The sequence below is a fragment of the Cherax quadricarinatus genome, chromosome 85, assembly GCF_038502225.1.
Source record: "Cherax quadricarinatus isolate ZL_2023a chromosome 85, ASM3850222v1, whole genome shotgun sequence".
Taxonomy (NCBI): domain Eukaryota; kingdom Metazoa; phylum Arthropoda; class Malacostraca; order Decapoda; family Parastacidae; genus Cherax; species Cherax quadricarinatus.
Genome location: NC_091376.1, coordinates 9,704,265 through 9,727,135, shown reverse-complemented (window position 1 = coordinate 9,727,135; position 22,871 = coordinate 9,704,265). Strand labels below are relative to the sequence as shown.

General features: G+C 38.6%; 1 protein-coding gene across 3 annotated transcripts in view; it reads left to right on the top strand.

The window, feature by feature from the left end:
- Positions 1 to 22,871, top strand: part of LOC128703154 (A disintegrin and metalloproteinase with thrombospondin motifs 9) — a 1,205,378-nt gene that overhangs the window by 1,031,564 nt on the left and 150,943 nt on the right. For all 3 annotated transcript variants that reach the window (XM_070103358.1, XM_070103357.1, XM_070103356.1), the window contains exons 11-14: positions 8,466 to 8,716; positions 9,152 to 9,337; positions 12,537 to 12,710; positions 13,458 to 13,627. In XM_070103358.1, coding sequence (XP_069959459.1) covers positions 8,466 to 8,716; positions 9,152 to 9,337; positions 12,537 to 12,710; positions 13,458 to 13,627 — 781 coding nt within the window. The remainder of the gene's footprint in view (positions 1 to 8,465; positions 8,717 to 9,151; positions 9,338 to 12,536; positions 12,711 to 13,457; positions 13,628 to 22,871) is intronic.

Below are 22,871 nucleotides of genomic sequence, written 5' to 3'. Positions count from 1 at the left end.
TCAGCTATAGATTTCATTAAGTCTAAGGGAGGGATCCCAATCATATGTAGCATCTTGCCTAGAAGGGGAGTAGGAAATGAATGGTTGTCTAGGGCAATTGGTGTAAATTGCTGGCTAGACAGATACTGCAAGGAACTTGCAATCCCATTCATTGACAACTGGAACAACTTTTATGGCAAACATGATATGTATGCAAGGGATGGGGTACATCTCTCTGGGGCTGGGGTGGTAGCACTTGCAGACTCGATTGAGAAGGCCATTGGTGAAATGCCTATGATTTTAAACTGATGGAAGATAGAGGTATGGGTGTGTGTGGGAAACAAGCAGGTTGCAACACTTGGGTTGGAAACAGTAAATGTATAAAAGGCATTCAGCATGAAGTTATAAATAAAGACAATAGATCAGGTCAGCAAACAAAGGGGGACAGCAGAGGGCAGCAAGGGACTAGCTCCCTTAAGGTTTACTATACTAATAGCAGGAGTGTAAGAAATAAGATAGATGAGCTAAGATTAATTGCAAGTGCAGGAAACATAGATATTATTGCTATAACAGAGACCTGGCTCAATCTGAAAGATAGAGAGATGCCCTCTGAATGTCACATACAAGGCTATAAATTATTCCACACTGACAGGGTCAACAGGAAAGGTGGTGGAGTAGCGATGTATGTCAGAGACAATTTAAATTGTTGTGTTAGACAAGATATTAAATTAGAAGCGTCAGCCACTGAATCTGTTTGGTTACAGCTTCTCGAGGGCCGAGAAAAACTAATTTTGGGTGTGATTTACAGGGCCCCAAATCTTGATAGGGAGTGCAGTAAACTTCTATGGGACGAAATTCGTAAGGCATCTACATACGAAAATGTTGTGCTAATGGGAGATCTCAACTATAGACAGATTGACTGGAGCAATTTGACAGGAAATTTAGAGTCAGGTGACTTTCTTGATACGATCCAGGATTGTTTTTTAAAACAGTTTGTGACAGAGCCAACTAGGGGAAATAACCTCCTTGACTTGGTTCTTGCCAGTAGGGAAACACTAATTAATAATCTTGAGGTTAATGATGAGCTTGGGGAAAGTGATCACAAATCACTCAGTTTTAATATATCATGGAATTCCCCTAATAATGGCAATCAAGTCTCCGTCCCTGACTTTCGCTTGGCTGATTTCATAGGACTGAAAAATTACTTAGGTGGGCTGAACTGGAATGACCTGACTAAGGGTCAGGTAGGTGGTGATGGTTGCCGATATGATGCTTTCCAGGGCATAGTTCTAGCTGCTCAGTCAAATTATGTTCCAAATAGGGAAATCAGATCAAACAAAAATGATCCTAAATGGATGAACAATAGATTAAAATATCTGATTGGTCAAAAGAGAGGCATATATAGGCAAATCAAAAGAGGAGAGGGGCAATTGAGAAATCGATATATTCAGTTAAAGAGAGAAATAAAAAAGGGAATTAGAAAAGCAAAAAGAGATTATGAGGTTAAAGTTGCAAGAGAATCGAAGACTAACCCAAAAGGATTCTTTCAGGTATACAGAAGTAAGATCAGGGACAAGATAGGCCCACTCAAAAGTTCCTCGGGCCAGCTCACTGACAGTGATAAGGAAATGTGTAGAATTTTTAACACATACTTCCTCTCAGTTTTTACACAGGAGGATACCAGCGATATTCCAGTAATGATAAATTATGTAGAACAGGACGATAATAAACTGTGCACTATTAGGGTCACAAGTGACATGGTCCTTAGGCAAATAGATAAATTAAAACCTAACAAATCCCCAGGCCCTGATGAACTGTATGCAAGGGTTCTAAAGGAATGTAAAGAGGAGCTTAGCACACCTTTGGCTAATCTTTTCAACATATCACTACAAACTGGCATGGTGCCAGATAAGTGGAAAATGGCAAATGTGATACCTATTTTCAAAACAGGTGACAGGTCCTTAGCTTCGAACTATAGACCAATAAGCCTGACCTCCATAGTGGGAAAATTTATGGAATCAATAATTGCCGAGGCAGTTCGTAGCCACCTTGAAAAGCATAAATTAATCAACGAATCTCAGCATGGTTTTACAAAGGGGCGTTCCTGCCTTACGAATTTATTAACTTTTTTCACTAAGGTATTTGAGGAGGTAGATCATGGTAATGAATATGATATTGTGTATATGGACTTCAGTAAGGCTTTTGACAGGGTCCCACATCAGAGACTGTTGAGGAAAATTAAAGCACATGGAATAGGAGGAGAAATTTTTTCCTGGATAGAGGCATGGTTGACAAATAGGCAGCAGAGAGTTTGCATAAATGGGGAGAAATCAGAGTGGGAAAGTGTCACGAGCGGTGTTCCACAGGGGTCAGTGTTGGGCCCCCTGCTGTTCACAATCTACATAAACGACATAGATGAGGGCATAAAGAGCGACGTCGGCAAGTTTGCCGATGACACCAAAATAGGCCGTCGAATTCATTCTGACGAGGACATTCGAGCACTCCAGGAAGATTTGAATAGACTGATGCAGTGGTCGGAGAAGTGGCAGATGCAGTTTAATATAGACAAATGCAAAGTTCTAAATGTTGGACAGGACAATAACCATGCCACATATAAACTAAATAATGTAGATCTTAATATTACGGATTGCGAAAAAGATTTAGGAGTTCTGGTTAGCAGTAATCTGAAACCAAGACAACAGTGCATAAGTGTTCGCAATAAAGCTAATAGAATCCTTGGCTTCATATCAAGAAGCATAAATAATAGGAGTCCTCAGGTTGTTCTTCAACTCTATACATCCTTGGTTAGGCCTCATTTAGATTATGCTGCACAGTTTTGGTCACCGTATTACAGAATGGATATAAATTCTCTGGAAAATGTACAAAGGAGGATGACAAAGTTGATCCCATGTATCAGAAACCTTCCCTATGAGGATAGACTAAGGGCCCTGAAACTGCACTCTCTAGAAAGACGTAGAATTAGGGGGGATATGATTGAGGTGTATAAATGGAAGACAGGAATAAATAAAGGGGATGTAAATAGTGTGCTGAAAATATCTAGCCTAGACAGGACTCGCAGCAATGGTTTTAAGTTGGAAAAATTCAGATTCAGGAAGGATATAGGAAAGTACTGGTTTGGTAATAGAGTTGTGGATGAGTGGAACAAACTCCCAAGTACCGTTATAGAGGCTAGAACGTTGTGTAGCTTTAAAAATAGGTTGGATAAATACATGAGTAGATGTGGGTGGGTGTGAGTTAGACCTGATAGCTTGTGCTACCAGGTCGGTTGCCGTGTTCCTCCCTTAAGTCAATGTGACCTGACCTGACTAGGTTGGGTGCATTGGCTTAAGCCGGTAGGAGACTTGGACCTGCCTCGCATGGGCCAGTAGGCCTTCTGCAGTGTTCCTTCGTTCTTATGTTCTTATGTAAACCATTTAATTACTGTAGAGGGATCACAACACAACACCTGCCTAACACATAAACCCTACACTGGCCAGCTAGAGAGCTACATGAAAGGACTAATGGCGCACTTCCCGGTGTGAGTGAAGGCATATTCCTTATCTTCTGCCATCCACACATAATTAATGAGGTCCCTCATATTTCCTGTCCCAATTCTTCAGCAGGGGACATTAACATGGGCTCCTATTACAAATTCAAGCCAAAACACCACAATTTGACCTCGAAGACGCTGTATTATTAGCTGAATTTTCCACGACGACCAGTGCTCGCAAATTACAAATGGTGTCCCCCTCCTCCATTGCATCACTCTGCAGCCGCTGCACACCCTCCTTCACACCAAATTTCTTGAAAGGTCCGGTCAGCATCATTTTAATACACAATTATTATCAAATTTACACATGCAGAATTTTGGAAAATTCAAAATTTTCCACGGGTTATATATACGGATCTGTGAGGAGTGAGGAGTGAGGAGTGGAAGGCCTCGGTCAGGTGACCAAAAGCCACAGCAGCGGGTCATCATATGACTAAGACCCACGTCAGGAAACACTTGTCCTGTTTCCTGTAACCTAACACTCTTGTTACCTCTACTGCTGCTTCTGGAATATCCTCACTTGGAATCTAGAAAGTTTATTTAGGTATAGGTACAAATAAATACTTCTTTCTTCTTCTTTTACATTTGGTAATATATATACAGGAGAAGGGGTTAACAGATAAATACAGTTACATAAATTATCATACATAGTAACATATGTGTAGATTACCTTGGATAACCCCCAAAAAATCAAAGTTATTTATTTCCAGCCCATTTAAGAGATATTTGCAAAATGATGCATTTATTTTAAGATGTGTAGTACATCAGTGCCAATTAATGGGTGATATTGATGATTCTGGCCAATCACAGCCAATGTAAATATGTAACAAAAAAAGGCACAATACCATGACTGGAACGATACACAAATAGCCCGCACATAGAAGAGAGGAGCTTACGACGACGTTTCGGTGTGACTTTGTAAATGGCCCAAGTCGGACTGAAACGTCGGCATAAGCTCCTCTCTTCTATGTGCGGGTTATTTGTGTAATGTAAATATGTATTGAATGTGAACAAGGCATGCCAGTCATATGTCAACTGTTGGAGGAGTAAGGTTAATTTAGGTTAGTTTATCCCTTTGAAGGGTAAGTAAGTTGTAAGTTTATTTAGGTACAGGTACATGTAAGTACAATTATCATACATGGTAAACATGTATAAATTACCTAGGATAACCCCCCAATAAAGTCAACGATTTATTCCCTTTGGGGTGTATAACATTATCTGTTATTTAACCAAGCCATGAAGGAGATGATATGAAAAAAAATGGTTATAATCATAACCATAATTTTTAAAGGAGTGGAGTGGTAAGCCAGTGGAAGGCCTTGGTCAGACAACCTAAAGCTTCAGCTGTGGAGTCATCATATGACTTAGACCTGCATCAGGAAACACTTGTCCTGTTTCCTGACCTACTGTACCTAACCTAACCAAAGTAGATGGTTTATATCCATGGCAGTGTAACCAGAGGACATTCTTGCTCTTAATTTTATCATGGAGTCAGTCAAAAAGATCATTTAGGACCAAACAGCATTTGTAAATACAGTGGACCCCCGGTTAATGATATTTTTTCACTCCAGAAGTATGTTCAGGTGCCAGTACTGACCGAATTTGTTCCCATAAGGAATATTGTGAATTAGATTAGTCCATTTCAGACCCCCAAACATACATGTACAAACGCACTTACATAAATACACTTACATAATTGGTCGCATTCGGAGGTAATCGTTATGCGGGGGTCCACTGTACTTCTTTCTTTCAACACACCGGCCGTATCCCACCAAGGCGGGGTGGCCCAAAAGGAAAAACGAAAGCTTCTCCTTTTACATTTAGTAATACATACAGGAGAAGGGGTTACTAGCCCCTTGCTCCCGGCATTTTAGTTGCCTCTTACAACACGCATGGCTTACGGAGGAAGAATTCTGTTCCACTTCCCCATGGAGATAAGAGGAAATAAGCAAGAACAAGAACTAGAAAGAAAATAGAAGAAAACCCAGAGGGGTGTGTATATATATGCTTGTACATGTATGTGTAGTGTGACCTAAGTGTAAGAAGAAGTAGCAAGACGTACCTGTAATCTTGCATATTTATGAGACAGGCAAAAGACACCAGCAATCCTACCATCATGTAAAACAATTACAGGCTTTCGTTTTACACTCACTTGGCAGAATGGTAGTACCCCACTGGATGGTTGCTGTCTACCAACCTACTACCTACAATTGTACATACTTTTTTTTTTTTTATTATCACACCGGCCGATTCCCACCAAGGCAGGGTGGCCCGAAAAAGAAAAACTTTCACCATCATTCACTCCATCACTGTCTTGCCAGAAGGGTGCTTTACACTACAGTTTTTAAACTGCAACATTAACACCCCTCCTTCAGAGTGCAGGCACTGTACTTCCCATCTCCAGAACTCAAGTCCGGCCTGCCGGTTTCCCTGAATCCCTTCATAAATGTTACTTTGCTCACACTCCAACAGCACGTCAAGTATTAAAAACCATTTGTCTCCATTCACTCCTATCAAACACGCTCACGCATGCCTGCTGGAAGTCCAAGCCCCTCGCACACAAAACCTCCTTTATCCCCTCCCTCCAACCCTTCCTAGGCCGACCCCTACCCCGCCTTCCTTCCACTACAGACTGATACACTCTTGAAGTCATTCTGTTTCGCTCCATTCTCTCTACATGTCCGAACCACCTCAACAACCCTTCCTCAGCCCTCTGGACAACAGTTTTGGTAATCCCGCACCTCCTCCTAACTTCCAAACTACGAATTCTCTGCATTATATTCACACCACACATTGCCCTCAGACATGACATCTCCACTGCCTCCAGCCTTCTCCTCGCTGCAACATTCATCACCCACGCTTCACACCCATATAAGAGCGTTGGTAAAACTATACTCTCATACATTCCCCTCTTTGCCTCCAAGGACAAAGTTCTTTGTCTCCACAGACTCCTAAGTGCACCACTCACTCTTTTTCCCTCATCAATTCTATGATTCACCTCATCTTTCATAGACCCATCCGCTGACACGTCCACTCCCAAATATCTGAATACGTTCACCTCCTCCATACTCTCTCCCTCCAATCTGATATTCAATCTTTCATCACCTAATCTTTTTGTTATCCTCATAACCTTACTCTTTCCTGTATTCACCTTTAATTTTCTTCTTTTGCACACCCTACCAAATTCATCCACCAATCTCTGCAACTTCTCTTCAGAATCTCCCAAGAGCACAGTGTCATCAGCAAAGAGCAGCTGTGACAACTCCCACTTTGTGTGTGATTCTTTATCTTTTAACTCCACGCCTCTTGCCAAGACCCTCGCATTTACTTCTCTTACAACCCCATCTATAAATATATTAAACAACCACGGTGACATCACACATCCTTGTCTAAGGCCTACTTTTACTGGGAAAAAATTTCCCTCTTTCCTACATACTCTAACTTGAGCCTCACTATCCTCGTAAAAACTCTTCACTGCTTTCAGTAACCTACCTCCTACACCATACACTTGCAACATCTGCCACATTGCCCCCCTATCCACCCTGTCATACGCCTTTTCCAAATCCATAAATGCCACAAAGACCTCTTTAGCCTTATCTAAATACTGTTCACTTATATGTTTCACTGTAAACACCTGGTCCACACACCCCCTACCTTTCCTAAAGCCTCCTTGTTCATCTGCTATCCTATTCTCCGTCTTACTCTTAATTCTTTCAATTATAACTCTACCATACACTTTACCAGGTACACTCAACAGACTTATCCCCCTATAATTTTTGCACTCTCTTTTATCCCCTTTGCCTTTATACAAAGGAACTATGCATGCTCTCTGCCAATCCCTAGGTACCTTACCCTCTTCCATACATTTATTAAACAATTGCACCAACCACTCCAAACATAAATCTAAGGAATCAGCCCAAAGCTTCCCTGCATTGGAAATCCTTTTTAACTTTACAGCTCTTCAGTTTGCTTAGGTTCTTAACAAGCAGTTTATCACCTGAGCAAATAGAAAGAAAACTGCCTCCCAGATAACACTGATATACTATGCAATATTACATAGATTAGAAATCAAATATCCAAATTTAAGGCACTCCAAATTCACAGTTTTCTCCTCCAATTGTTTTTACTGATGGACTTACCACAAATAATTTTGATTATTAATGCTTTTGTTGAAGCTTTGTCCATTTTATTGAAGCCTTGCCCATTTTACAGAAGCCTTGTCTAATTTGTTCTTGCTTGGCACTTGACCCTTAAATTCAAACCAATCGTAGGATTTCATTCAAAATATGCTTGCTAGATGTCCCATGCCATTCTTTCTTAGAGCAACATTTAATAGTTCTATAACCTCTGAAAAAAAAAGTATAACGTTAATCTGAAATGAAAATGATTATATGTACATAATTTAGGTATATTTCCACTGGCGATACATTGTCATCCCCAGTAGTGTATTGAAACCCAAACACAGAAATACATATACACATACGGTTCTGATTAGTGCAAGTATGATTAGTGCAAATTTTGATTTAGTGTAAAATTAATTAATGCTATTCCCCCTTCCCCCTGCAAACTCTTCAGATTGTGCACAAAAATTACAAATAATTCAAAGTGTGAATTTGAATAATGTGACCACTTTGTGGGATTCATTATACTCACTAATCGAAACCTGTTGTATAGTTTACTTGAAAATATATTTTCTCTTATTCATCTAATTGAAATGTTTCACTCATTGAAATAATTTTTTTTTTTTTTTTGCAATTTCAAGCTACATATCTATTGTGTTATACATGTTTATTTAATGTTTTGAGCTTGTCATCCTTGTACCAACTTTCCACACTCTCTCTCTCACATTTACCTAGACCATCATAAACTTTAAATATACAAAACCAAAAAAAAATGGTAGTTTGTATTTGAAGGAATATGCTGTGTATCACTGCAGATGGAGCTCATGTTCCCGTACCTGTGGTGTGGGAGTTCGAAGCTCCACAAGACACTGCACCGCCCCAAAGCCAAGTTATGGGGGATATTACTGCACAGGTGAGCGAGTGCGGTACGAGTCTTGCATCATGCAGCCTTGTCCTCCAGATGCCATAGATTTTCGCACACAGCAGTGCCAGGTCTACAACAACAAGAACTTTGGCCTCCCAGACATTCCCGAAGACGTCATCTGGATACCGAAATATGCAGGAAGTAAGCGGAGTATTAAATTGTTTTTATCCTTCTTGGAAAGTAAGTCTCTCAGTTGTTTTTATTATTTGCAAGTGTATCTCTGTTTAATATAATTGATTAGTGTAAGGTAATAATAAGGCAGAATGAGACTCTTGTACAACAGTTGAGAATCTTTATTAAGGAAATGCTTCTCCAGCCAGTGGTTTCTTCAGTTTCCTCAATAAAGATTCCCAAATGTTGCACAAGTGTCTCATTCTTCAACTTGTCAGTTTTCAAAAGCCTCTTCATCACAATAATAAGGTAGTCAAAGCTCAAACTCGGGGAATATTACCTCATCCCGAGATCCTTCACCTTAAGAGAGGCTTGCAATCTTTGTCCTGCAAGCCTGTACTCTGTTTCCGGTCTTCTTTGTTCCTCCCCAGTTTTTATAACTTAGTTCAGTACCATTTTCAACAGTTTCAAGAGAAGACAGTTGCCAGCTCTTCTGCCAGGTCTACAATAAGACCCGGACATCATATTTCAAGCTTCGAGATAAGGTCGAGGATGGTACTCCATGCGGGCCTGGCACTTACGACATCTGTGTCAATGGGAAGTGCTGCACAGCTGGCTGTGATTATGTTCTCAACTCTACAGCAAAGGCTGGTGAGATCACACCTTGTTCTAAATTTGACTTCCAGTACAGCTACTCATCACTTAATGGCAGAGTTCCGTTCCTAAGGCCACGTCAGTAAACAAATTTGTCACTAAGTGAAGAGCATATTATAATGGTAGTGGGTTTGTGTCAACCACCTTTGATATTGTTTTAATATTGCCTTTGCACCATTTATAACATTTCTAATATATTTTTAAATGTTTATACAGTAGTGTACTATGTATTCTAATAAAGAGAATAGAGGAAATCAGCTCTAATATACATTATTTACGTATGCACACACGTTAGAGAGCCCGTTGTAAGTCCGAGTCGTCGGTAAATAAGTATGTCGCTAAGTGAGGAGAGGCTGTAATTATAATCATGGGAGGTGCTAAACCAGTAGGGGCAGTACAGTACCTAGTAACATCCAGTGAATACAAAGCTTTGTATAAATTTATAATTACTAACTTTTATAATGGATGAAAAACAAAGATGTAAGATTAAATGCAAGTTTCATGCTAGTAGCTGTATACAACCTGAGAACTGGGATTATTATGAAAAGTACAACATAAACAGTATACGAAGAGAAATGAAAAGGAGGTCAAATATAAAAGCATAAAAGGAGTGTGTGGCAGAATGTGGGTAAAAGTATACAATTAATAATAAAGGTAGAATTACCAACAATGTATTAGGCAAAAAGACAAGTGCAGCTAGTGCGACATTTTATTGTGGCAACATTTTGCTCTCCAGGAGCTTTAACAAAGCTTCTGAAGAGCAAAACATTGTCACAATAAAATGTCACATTAGCTGACCTGATATGCTGCAAAGTTCATAATTACTTGTATGAGCAAACACACCAATTTTATTTTTAAGATTTGCATTATTGTTTTAAAATTCAGTGACATTTGTTTCATTCATTTAGAAAATCCTGATTATTCAGATCATTTTGGACAGATTACAGCAAAACTGGAACCTTTAAGTACTTGATGTTGTGTAGTTGAAGTTAGATCATTTGAGTGTTAAATTTAACATGCTATAATCAAGTTGTGTGAAGCTAAGACTATTAAATATAACTAGTATTTTAAGTAATTTTTTTTTTTTGCAATGTATCATGATAGCAATGTTAATAAGAAGAGATGGTAATACAGTGGACCCCGGATATCGTAGTCATTGGGTTTCGTAATATTCGGAAATCGTAACATTTTTTCGTCAAAATATTGGCTTGGTGATCATTATTGAGCTCAGTAATAGTCATTCGTCCTGAATGCATCCGCATGACAACAGCGGTCCGACACTGAGTGTCGGACCGCTATTGAGCACGATCCCACACATTTATGCAATACATTTCATATTCCATTCTTTTTAGTGCTTGCAACTGCTAAATAAGCCACCATGGGCCCAAAGAAAGTTCCTAGTGCCAGCCAGCCCTTTGGTAAAGGGCTGAGAGATAGGGGAGAATGTGCCTTCTTCAGTGATTCTGCAATATGTATGTTACCAAAGCAGCAGGAGTCGATAAAGGCTATAGCACCAGCCAGCAATAAAGTGTAGCATTAACAGTGTAGCAAATAAGTTAAGTGATTAATTGATAGAAAAAGGACTGCACGAACTGGCTCCTCCAATGTTGTTGGAGTTATATAGGGCGACTGACAACACCGCCATCTCTGATGCCGCCATCACCACCACTATGTATGGCTTATCTTTCAGTGGCCCTTGTACACCCAACAGCAAACAACACTCGTTGGTTAGGGAGAGAGGCATATGACATATTTTATTCATTCTAGAGTATATATCATGTTTCTATATTATTAACATTGTTTATTATGTCATATTAAATGAATTGTGCTAGATAAATAAACCATAGAATGATAGTGTCACTGAAGGACTATCTTGTCCTGTTTCCCAACATACTCCCCTGCTGGTGCCACAATTCCTAACATACACCAGAAACAGACCTCTCTGGAACACTTTTTTGAGCGATAGGGGTCCAGTGACTCTCAAGCTGGTCCTAGTGGCATTAAAAAACAAAGAAGGGAAGTAACCCCAGAAAAGGACTTGGTACATGAAGTCTTTATGGAAGGGGATTTTCCTTCCAAACAGTAATTTCTCCATCCTCTCCCCTCCTCCCATTTTCAATACACTAAGAAGAGTTTTCGATAAAGGTAAGTGTCATGTTATTATTGTTTTATTCTTCATATCTCATTGTTCTCTGTGTAGGTAAATGTATATTTCATGTAAAAAATTTTTTTTTTGTTTTTTAATACTTTTGGGTGTCTGGAATGGGTTAATTGGATTCACATTATTTCTTATGGGGAAAATGAATTCAGAAATCGTCAAATTTGGCTTTAGTCAATCTCTCAGGAACGGATTAATTATGATAACTGGGGGTCCACTGTACTAACCTAAAAAGAAAAATGAAAGTTTTTCTTTTTAAATTTAGTAATTGTATTGAAAATAATAGGTGTAATAAATATTAGAGAGCAGGAATAAATCACTTAAACATTGACCCAGATTTCCTTCCACTGCCTCCAGTCACATTCCTTAGATTTTATAGTCTTATTATAAGGCTTAACAAGCGTAATTGAACTTGGAGAGCTCTGCTATCTTGCATCTGACAGTAAAACAATGGTGGATGTTCAAATTCATATTCACATTTTTATTTCTGTTATTCAGTACACACATAATGCAGTTTATGTGTAATAAAAGCATTGTTAGGTACAAAAGAAAGTCACAAGTATGCATTGCATTTTTTGTAGAGATGAGCACACTTGTTTCTTTTGTTTTTTGTAGGTTATTTAGATATGGTTACACTGGATTTTAGAGCCTGTTGGTGTTTTTTTTCAACACGATGGCCATCTTCCACTGAGGCAGGGTGACCAAAATTGAAAAAACACTTTCACCATCATTCAACACTTTCACCATCGTTCACACAGTATCACTGTCTGAGGAGGTGCCCAGATATGACAGTTTAGACATCACTCCAAATGCCCAATATTCCAAACCCCTCCCTTAGAGTGCAAGCGCTGTACTTTCCATCTCCAGGACTGAAGTCTGGCTGACTGGAGGTTGCTTATTTAGGCTGGTAACTTGAAAGTTATGTTGAGCTTTTGTGAGCATGTCTCCCCATGCAAGAACGAGTATCTTGGTAAATTTACTTATTTGGCTTTGTATTTACTTAATAGGAGCTCATGTTTCTATCTTTTCCTGGAGCAGATATCTGTGGTGTGTGTAATGGCGACAACTCAACTTGTCAGGTGACTTCAGAATCCATAGAGGAGCCTCGTCCTTATGGGTACACAGATATTGTCATCATTCCTGAGGGGGCTGCCATGATAGAGGTCACTCAACAAGCCTATCATGACCGACCGATTGATGATAACTACCTTGGTATGTCTTCCATTTTCTATTTTCATTCTTTTCCTGTTTGACTTATAAACGGTTTTTTGAATATTTCAGGTTTACGAGTTTTCTGAGTTAAAATATTTGTAGAAATTATTTGTATTACATGAAGCATTGTGTGTCAGAAGAGAATAAGCACCACCAATGGCAAAACACCTAAATTAATCTGCGATGACAACCAGGACGTCATATCTCAGAAACTTTCAAAAGTTTGCACAGACGTCTGCAAGCTGTATCGTAGACGTTCCTATGTTGTAGCACTACAAGTAGTGTGTTGAATGCCTTATCTGGGTTAGTGTTGTTTATTTATGGAAATGTGTAGATATTGTCTTCTGCATATGTAAGTTATGCTCAGATCCCCATAACAAAGTTGGAAAGTTTAGTTTCATAGCTCCCATCTTCCTGCACTTGTATTTTTTCTCCATTTGAGTTCAGTGCTCATTTTTTTTCTGCTGCACAATGCCTTGTATATCAAAGCATTTTTATTCAACTAACATTTAAAAGAAAAATGTATTATGAAAGCAAATGTAAATGCACAGAATTCAGTGTTCATTCATTTCTGCTTCACAATGATGTATATCAAAGCACTTTTATTCAACTAATATTTGAAAGAAAAATGTATAACAAAACTAAATTTAAATGCAATTCATTTTACTAAATTATACAAAATAATAACAGCTATTTAAAAATATAAGTTATATATACATATCACTTATTTGTATTCTTAATTTCCAGCACTGGTTGATCTGGAAACTGGGAAATACTTATTGAATGGTGGCTTAATTGTGACTCCCTTCCCTAAGCTGGTAGCATTTGGAGGAACTCTGTTAGAATACTCTGGATCTAGTTCAGTCACTGAACGCATTAACTCTACTAAACCTTTGCAGAAGAAATTGTTGGTTCAGGTTTGTAGGCCTTTGTGTTTGATATGAATAATTATTAAGAGTTGTCAGCAATTTAATTGGTGCTAAAGCCACCAAAATAACTTTGACTTGCTCTGGTAGCCAGTGTAGTTAAAAGTGGCTATTATGTTCCCTAGAGTTATGTCATTGTTAATGTCACCTTTAACAGTGTTATTAAGTAAGTAAATTTATTTAGGCACAGATACACATATGTAAGTGCAATTATCATACAGAGTGTAAATTGCCTAGGATAACCCAAAAACAAAGTCAGACAAAAACGACTTACTTCCACTGGGGTCCTTGTTTTCATAATTAAGTGTTGGTTACCAAAAGTATTATTATTATTGAGGTTGTTTGGACATTTAGAGAGGAAAGAACAAAAAAGGATGACTAGAAGTGTATAAATTTGGGTTGGAGGAAAGGATGGGTTGGGGTCATCTTGGGGAAGGTTGGAGGGAGGGGGTAAAGGAGGTTTTGAGTGTAAAAGTCTTTGACATCCAACAGGCTTGTGTGAGCATGTTAAAAAGGAATGAATTGAGGCAGATTGTTGCTATGGCTTGACATACTGTTGAGAGTATGAAGGGATTAAGGAAAACTGTTAGCTCTAGAGGTAGGAAATGCATGTTGCATTTGAAAGGGTCATCTTAACTGTGATGTAAGCTCGCTTTTGACAAGACAGGGATTGAACGAATGATAATGAATGTGTTTTCTCTTTTTTGGGTCACCCTACCTTGGTGAGAGACAGCCAATGTATTCAAAATAAATTACAGTTCCATCCTTTCATACATTTCCCACTCATATTGCTCTATAAATTAAAAATAACAACTGTAGTTCATATTTCTATTTTTAACACACTGATCATATTCCACCGAGGCAGGGTGACCCGAAAAAGAAACACTTTCATCATCATTCACACAATCACTGTCATACAACAGTTTAGATGTCACACTTTACAGCAAATATCCCAAACACCTCCTTCAGAATGCAGGCACTGTGCTTTCCACCTCCAGGACTCAAGTCCAGCTAACTGTTTATCCTGAATCCCTTTGCACTGGCTGTGTATGTTTGTATGTATTCATGCATTCTGTATTGCAGAGTTGAGTTACTAGGATTGTTTCCAATGTTGCAAAACATGTTCTCCATCCTTTAAATATCTATTTTTAAAATGCTGATATTATTTTCTCAAACTGTCAGTTTCTATAATGCATATAAATATTTCCATGATTCTTTTAGCCATCAGGTACTATATCACATTACTTTTTTTGTCAACATGCTGGCCATCTTCCACCGAGGCAGGGTGATGCAAAAAAAGAAATGCTTTCACCATCATTCACACTATCACTTTTTGCAGAGGTGCATACATATGACAGTTTAGATGTCACCCTGAATAGCAAATATCCCAAACCCCTCCTTTAAAGTGCAGGCATTGTACTTCATAATGTGGTCTTTAATTTTGATGGAGGAGGACTGTTGCTATCAGAAGGCCTTGGTCATATGACCAACAACTCCATAGTGGGTCATCGTATGACTTTAGATCCACGTCAGGAAGCACTTGTCTTGTTTCCTGACACATAGAACACCACTGGGTTCTAGTACTATGTTTGTTATTTCACTCTATAACCATTTTCCATGTATGTGATTTTGGTCTTTTTAATCAACCTCTGCTGAATGTTAACCTGCTCCATATATAGGGTAAGTGGCATCTGTACTAATCATATTTTTCATTTACATGGCATGCTCAGTACTGGGGAATCAGGGGCACTGATGGTAGAAAGATGTTAAAAAAAACTTCTGTCGTTCTCTGTTTTTTTTCTCACTCAGTTGTGACTTGACAGTGGTCCAGGGCAGACTGTTATGTTGTCATAGGTTTTCTCCTCTAAGAGCAGTTTATATGTGAATTGTTCCAGCCACTATATAGTGACTTTTTTATTCCCCTTTATTCATATATAGGGATTAGCTGAGGCCGTTGCCCTTCTAGACAGAAAAATACTGAATTTCATGCTCTCCCACTCATCTGGAACTCTTCAGGTGATCAAGCAAGTGCTCAGTCCTCATTCCAAGCAATATCACACGACACAAATATTTGTGTTAAAATCCACCAATGTCAGCATCTGGAGATCCATCTGCTTGAAGTGGTGAAATCCCTGAACAATCATTTTGGCATGATATTGTCTTTTATTTATACTCTACTGCTTTAGGGCATATCACACTTTGGCTTCAGTATTATTAGAACAAGTTAACACTTTTGACCTTCAGTTTTAGGTCGAGGCTGTGCCAAGTCAGGCGCCCAGAGGAAAAGTGTGAACCTTCCCGGAGCACAGCAGATGGCCACTCTGATACCCAGCAGGGAGAAAAGAGTGAGAACCATCATTGTTCCAAAGTACGTACATGTTGATATTAAATCTGTGTAGGGAAACAATCCCATGGTGCATGGGTTCACCCAGAGGAATACCCTGTGCCTTCCTCAGTAACTTTACTGTGGGTCTATAACTAAAGGAACTTGCCTTATTAGGTACAGTGTTGATGCCCCAAGAAATAGGCTTCTGGGGCTAATGGGGTGGAATTTGCAGAGGCTTACAAATGTGGACTTACCCATAAGTTGCATGCAATTTTAAAATAAGATTGAGTGGCACCTGAGCTGCCATTACCAATTAGCCTGCCCAAAACCTTTCTGGTGTTGTGAGAGCGAATGACAGGTGAATTCCAAACCTGACTGTCTTAAGCAGATATGATGAATTACTTGGCCCAATTCTAGATACTGTACTATAGTAGGTTGGTAGGCAGCAACCTTCCAGGAAAATACTATCTTGTTAAATTAGTGTGGAATAGTGGCCTGTTAAACATTTCACACTATGGCAAGATTGCTGGTTGTTTCTTTCTCATGACCACATAAGATGACAGACAAATCTTGCTAACTTCTGCTAACATATGGTACAAACTAGCTTTTGGTTTCATGTGTTTCTTAATACTGTCTTTCTTAATTCAGTAATATTTTTTCTGACTTAGGGGGCCTAGTCTGAGACTGGGCCTCAGGGGGCAGTGATTCCTGGAATTATTAACAGAGTAACAGATATCCTTATCAGTCGAATTGATACTTAGTCCAGAGACAGAATGAAGAAACGACTGTTTTGAGCTTTTTTGGCCCCTGCTTGATTAGAAATAAATCTCTCCCATAATTCTTCCTCTGAATTCTTCCTCCTTAAGCCATGCATGTCATAAGAGGTAACTAAAATGCCGGGAGCAAGAGGCTAGTAACCCCTTCTCCTGTATAAATTACTAAATTTAAAGAGAGAAACTTTCGTTTTTCTTATTAGGTCACCCTGCCTTGGTGGTATACAGCTGGTTCATTAAAAAAAAAAAAAACCTCCCTCTGAGCAATGTATACATATGGAGATTCCGGGAAATACATGAATTTTCATTACCTCTGTTATGTGATAGATCTTATAAACTTTCCTGTTTTTTAAAGAGGAAGGCCAGTTTGTGAGATTACTCTTATTACTATATTAATGGAGAAGCATTAAACCTGTAGGGATTATATAATGTTTTGGGAATGAGAGAAATCAGACTTGATCCACAGGCCAGCCTAGGAGAGAGAATACCTAATGATTTTCTAGGGATGACTTGCACATGGCCTCTAGATTGTTGTAGTTTGTATATTATTAATTGGAAGCTCTAAACCTACTCATTCTCAAAGCATTGGCCAACAGAAAGATCGTCCCATGTGATGTATCTAGCATGGCTGTAGGGAAATTTAATGTGGTTCTAGAATTGATATATTCCATCACCATATCTATAGACCACTCTGGCATTATCTTATGTGCATAAGGATGTTTCAGAAAAATGGCCTTTGTTTCAAGCCAGATCCAGTAGTAAAAGAATATCTGGTGCATTTTCATACACCAGTACTGTATAGCAATTCACAGTTCTGGTGTGTAATGTATAGATGAGGAACCTTATGACCACAAACTGTATAATCCTCAAAGAAGAGATCTGCTACTTGCTCAAGAAAAGTGTTTCAAGCTCTTCACACAAGTCATACTGTTTTTGTGGGAATTGTGATAATGTTTAGGAACAAACTTGGTCTCTACTGCCAGACCTGAGTGACACAGAGAATACCTTATACAGTGAGAGCTTTACATATATTGTTAGTCAGTCATTCTGGCTACTGTATGGAATCCTCCCTTGAGCACTGAGTCAGGAAAAGCTTGTGACACAGATGAATAGCTCTTTAGCCATACCCTTTAAGGTCTGAAACAAGGGTTGGAGATACCTCATTGGGGTGATGGTAGAGGAGGAAATTTGTCCTCATCACAAGATTTCCTCGCTTGAACCACTACAATCTAGGGTCCCATTTCAGGTCCTGAGTATTTGGCAGTTATAAGGAATTCCTTTCACACTTCTGCATGATTCTCAGAGGCTAAACAGTTTGCTTCAGACCATAGCTGAACAACCACTCAGTGTCCAACCCATCCATATTTTTTACTATGAATGCAAAAATGCATAAATTAAATTTCATTACATGCCCTGCATTACTAAATGTAAGCAAGCCGTCTTTTTTCATTTTACTGTCAGGTCATTAAGTGAACAAAATAACTGGATTTAGAATAACAACTATAAAATTGTTATGAAAGGCTCATTTGAATAGAAATGCATTTACAGTAACTTGTGTTAAACTAGTTTCCATAGTTTTAGGGCAAGCTGCAGTGTCAGTATAAATCAATGTGGCTTTCAGTCTTCTTCAATAGGAGATACATTTTAATGACCAAGATTACTCAGTTTATGGTCTTAAAATTTCTCATCCAGATATTTCATGCAGTCAATGCAGTGCAGGCTGTGCAAGCAGTGCAATGCAATGCAGGCAGTGCAATGCAGTTCAGTGGACACAATACAGACTTACCTGTGATCAGTTTCAAAGGTTCTTTCATCCCTCACAATCTGATCTGAGGCCATTCTTCCTTGTTGATTGCCTGTTCAACCAGGCTGTTGCTGTTAGCAGTTATAGTCCACACCAGCATTCTTAATGTTACCCCTCATTCATAAGATAGATTTTCTGCTGAAAAACAGAGTTAATAACACACTTGTTATTAAAAAAGAATTTTATGATTTCATAAACACATGGGATACCAGGTATATCTTTCTTCTACTTACACTTAGGTCACACGACACACGCATGTACAAGCATATATATACACACCCCTCTGGGTTTTCTTCTATTTTCTAGTTCTTGTTCTTGTTTATTTCCTTTTATCTTCATGGGGAAGTGGTGCAGAATTCTTCCTCCATAAGCCATTTGTGTCATAAGAGGCAACTAAAATGCTGGGAGCAAAGGGCTAGTAACCTCTTCTGTAGACATTACTAAATTTAAAAGAGAAGCTTTCATTTTTCTTTTTAGGTCACACTGCCTTGGTGGGATATGGCTGATTTGTTGAAAAAAAAAATATGATTTCAGGGTTTACCAGGTTTCACACTGTCCAGTAATAGCATTATAATATTGTTTATCCTTGTCTTGAAAGGAGTTAAAAAATTGAGACAGACAGATATGCTTTTTTTTTTTTTTTTAACAAACTGGCCGTATCCCACCAAGGCAGGGTGACCTAAAAAGAAAAAGAAGTTTCTTTTTTTAACTTTAGTAACGTATACAGGAGAAGGGGTTAGTAGCCCCTTGCTCTCACAGACAGATGTATATCTATATACAGTGGACCCCCGCATAACGATCACCTCCCAATGCGACCAATTATGTAAGTGCGTTTGTACGTGTATGTTTGGGGGTCTGAAATGGACTAATCTACTTCACAATATTCCTTATGGGAACAAATTCGGTCAGTACTGGCACCTGAACATACTTCTAGAATGAAAAAATATCGTTAACCGGGGGTCCACTGTATTTATTTTGTTTCTGGTCTCAATGCCAATACAAGGCTTATATGTAACTGGGTCAAGAAATTTGTCATTATTTTAATCAAGGCTTAAGATCACGAAAAATCTAGTCCCAAGTCTGCAGAGAGATGTCTGGTTCCCTGATTTGATGTGGATTATTAATTGTAGTGGGTTAATAACCCAAAATAGAAGAATTTGTGTATTTTTAACCCTTGAGGGTTAACAGTCTTGGGTACAAAGCCTTTTTTTTTTTCCAGAACAGTTAATAACCCAGGATAAAAAAAATTTGTATTAAAATTATTATTCCCAAAGGATAAGGCAAAAAATTCAAGCAATTTAGCTTATTTCTGTTTGGAGGTTCTCATAGACCCTCCCCCTGTATGTGACCTACAACCGGCAACTAACTCGAACGCATAGTAACTGTTTACTGCTAAGAGAATAGGAAAACTCAGGACACTTGCCATACATCTTACCCCGCCCAGGATTCAGTGCCTATGAGGTATCTTGGCAGCTCATGTGTTAATGGAGTTTATAAGGGAGCATATGGTATTGACAAGTAGATAAATAAGACATGTGTACAACACCTGGGTAACTTTATTCTGAAGATGTTTTGCCAACCAGTGGCCTTGTCAGTTCATTACAGATGTTGTCTCTAGGCATTGAATCTGTAGACAAAAAAAATGAGGCAGTAAGTTCCTCAGCATTAATAAAGGTGCTCACCATCTTAGTCTTGATGAAAAAAAAAAACCAGGTGTTGCACATGTTCCCTGTTTATCAAACTGTTGGTATTGAATACCATTTGGCTAATAGGTCTACGCACACCCACCACTGCATATTCCATACCATTAGTCCCAAATGTTATTTTCTTTGGACACCAATGTAACACACCCTAAGGTATGTTTCCTTTCCTTATTTATTCACATTTGGGTTCCGTGTCACTTTCACCAGGTTACATTCCTTTTGTGAATGCTTCAAACTTAGTTTCCCTATGTTGATTATGATATGAACATGTACAAGGAAACAACATTGGTACCTTCTCTTCACTCGTAGGTTACGATAGTCCATCAGATAATGTGTTTAATTTTCGGTTGCAGCAATTCATCGGCTATATCTTTTTGGCCATCAGTGGAAATCCCTTGATGCTAAGAAATTGGACCTGTGTTTTGATTCCTTGAACAACCTGTATATCTTCCAGTTCCCCAGGTGCTGTATGACCCTTATGGGTTTAGTGCCCCCCTCTGAATGTAATAATAATATTGTATCTTTTTGGATTACAGAATATCCGTCGGCAAAGTTTTAAGAAGTGTAAACGAGAGTTAAAGGAGTAGCAGGAGAAGTGAGTGTTGTGGAGGGCATAATATTAGAGTACCAGGGACAGATGACAATGGGGAGACCAGTGATTGCCTTGTGTTTAGAAAGAGGTTTGTTAAGAGGCAGTGCATGTTTCAAGATGAGAATAAATTTATTTATTTATTTATTTATTTTGTCTTTGCAAACAGTACATTGAGATTATGTATTTACAATAATGGGTTGCAATGCAAAGAGAGCCTCTATTATGCCTAGGCATTATGGTCCATCTTAACATTATTGGCTTACAGACTACTTAACACTAACGATTATATCATAGTTGTACAGTAGGATAGTAATTATTTCATAGTTGAACAGTAGATTATTAATTATAAATGAATCAAAATTTGTATAAGACAAAAGATATATTCATATATTCGAAAATGCTTTTTGTGAAAACAGTGATTCAATTATATTCCTGTCAATAATGGATAAAAGGTTCAAAGTGATTGTTGAAGTTATGATGTAGAAGTACATAAGTGAGTATGTGTGTACTGAGTATTTAGCGTTTAGTCTAGGGTGGCTTTTGAGAAGAGTCTTAAGTTGATTTTCAGACTGGGTTACTTTAATATCTTCTGGTAATGAATTCCATATTTTGGGGCCCTTTATGTGCATAGAGTTTTTACACAGTGTGATATGGACACAGGGTATATCAAAAAGAGACCTGTGTCTTGTGTTGTGGTCATGTGTCCTGTTTAAGTTGGTGAGGAGAAGTCTGAGCGGAAGGTTTATATTTGCGTGTATTGTTCTGTGTATGTAGTAGGCACATGAATAAGTATGGATGTTCTTAATGGTGAGCAGATTCAGACTTTTGAAAATTGGTGGAGTATGCTGGCAGGAGTGGGAATTTGTTATCATTCTTACTGCTGCCTTTTGCTGGGTTATTAGGGGTTTTAGGTGATTGGATGTTGTTGATCCCCATGCACAAATTCCATATGTAAGATAAGGGTATATGAGTGAATGGTACAGTGCCAGGAGAGCTGATTGTGGAACGTAGTACCTTATCTTTGATAGTATGCCTACAGTCTTGGAGATTTTCTTGGTGATTTGTTGTATGTGTGTCCGGAACTTAAGGCTACTGTCAAGGTGGATACCTAGGAATTTTCCCTCTGTGAGTCTTGTGACTGATGATCCGTTTAGCATTATGTTAATTGGATCATTTGCAGCTTTGTTTCCAAACTGAATGAATTAGGTTTTATCAGTGTTCAGGGTAAGTTTGTTAGTCATCATCCAGGCAGATATTTTCTGTAATTTGGCATTGACTGTGTTTGCTAGTATGACTGTGTTTGGGTGGGAAAAGACATATGTAGTGTCATCTGCAAATAATATGGGTTTGAGTAGCTGTGATTCATTTGGTAGATCATTGATGTAGATGAGAAAGAGGAGTGGTCCAAGACACTTCCTTGTGGGACTCTTACTGTGATTGGTTGGGTGGAAGAGTTTGCATAATTTGCATACACATATTGAGTTCTGTTACTAAGGTATGATTTTAGGTAGTTGAGGGAGTGGCCTCTGATACCATAGTGCGTTAATTTGGAGTACAGCAGTTCATGGTCAACTGTATCGAAAGCTTTACGTAAATCAATGAAAATGCCCAGCGGGACTTCTTTCTTTTCAAGTGCGGTATATATTAGTTCTAGCATGTGTATGATAGCATCATTTGTGCTTTTATTATTCCTGAATCCAAACTGACAAGGGTTTAATATGTTGTGTGAGATGAGGGACTCTTACTGTGATTGGTTGGGTGGAAGAGTTTGCATAATTTGCATACACATATTGAGTTCTGTTACTAAGGTATGATTTTAGGTAGTTGAGGGAGTGGCCTCTGATACCATAGTGCGTTAATTTGGAGTACAGCAGTTCATGGTCGACTGTATCGAAAGCTTTACGTAAATCAATGAAAATGCCCAGCGGGACTTCTTTCTTTTCAAGTGCGGTATATATTAGTTCTAGCATGTGTATGATAGCATCATTTGTGCTTTTATTATTCCTGAATCCAAACTGACAAGGGTTTAATATGTTG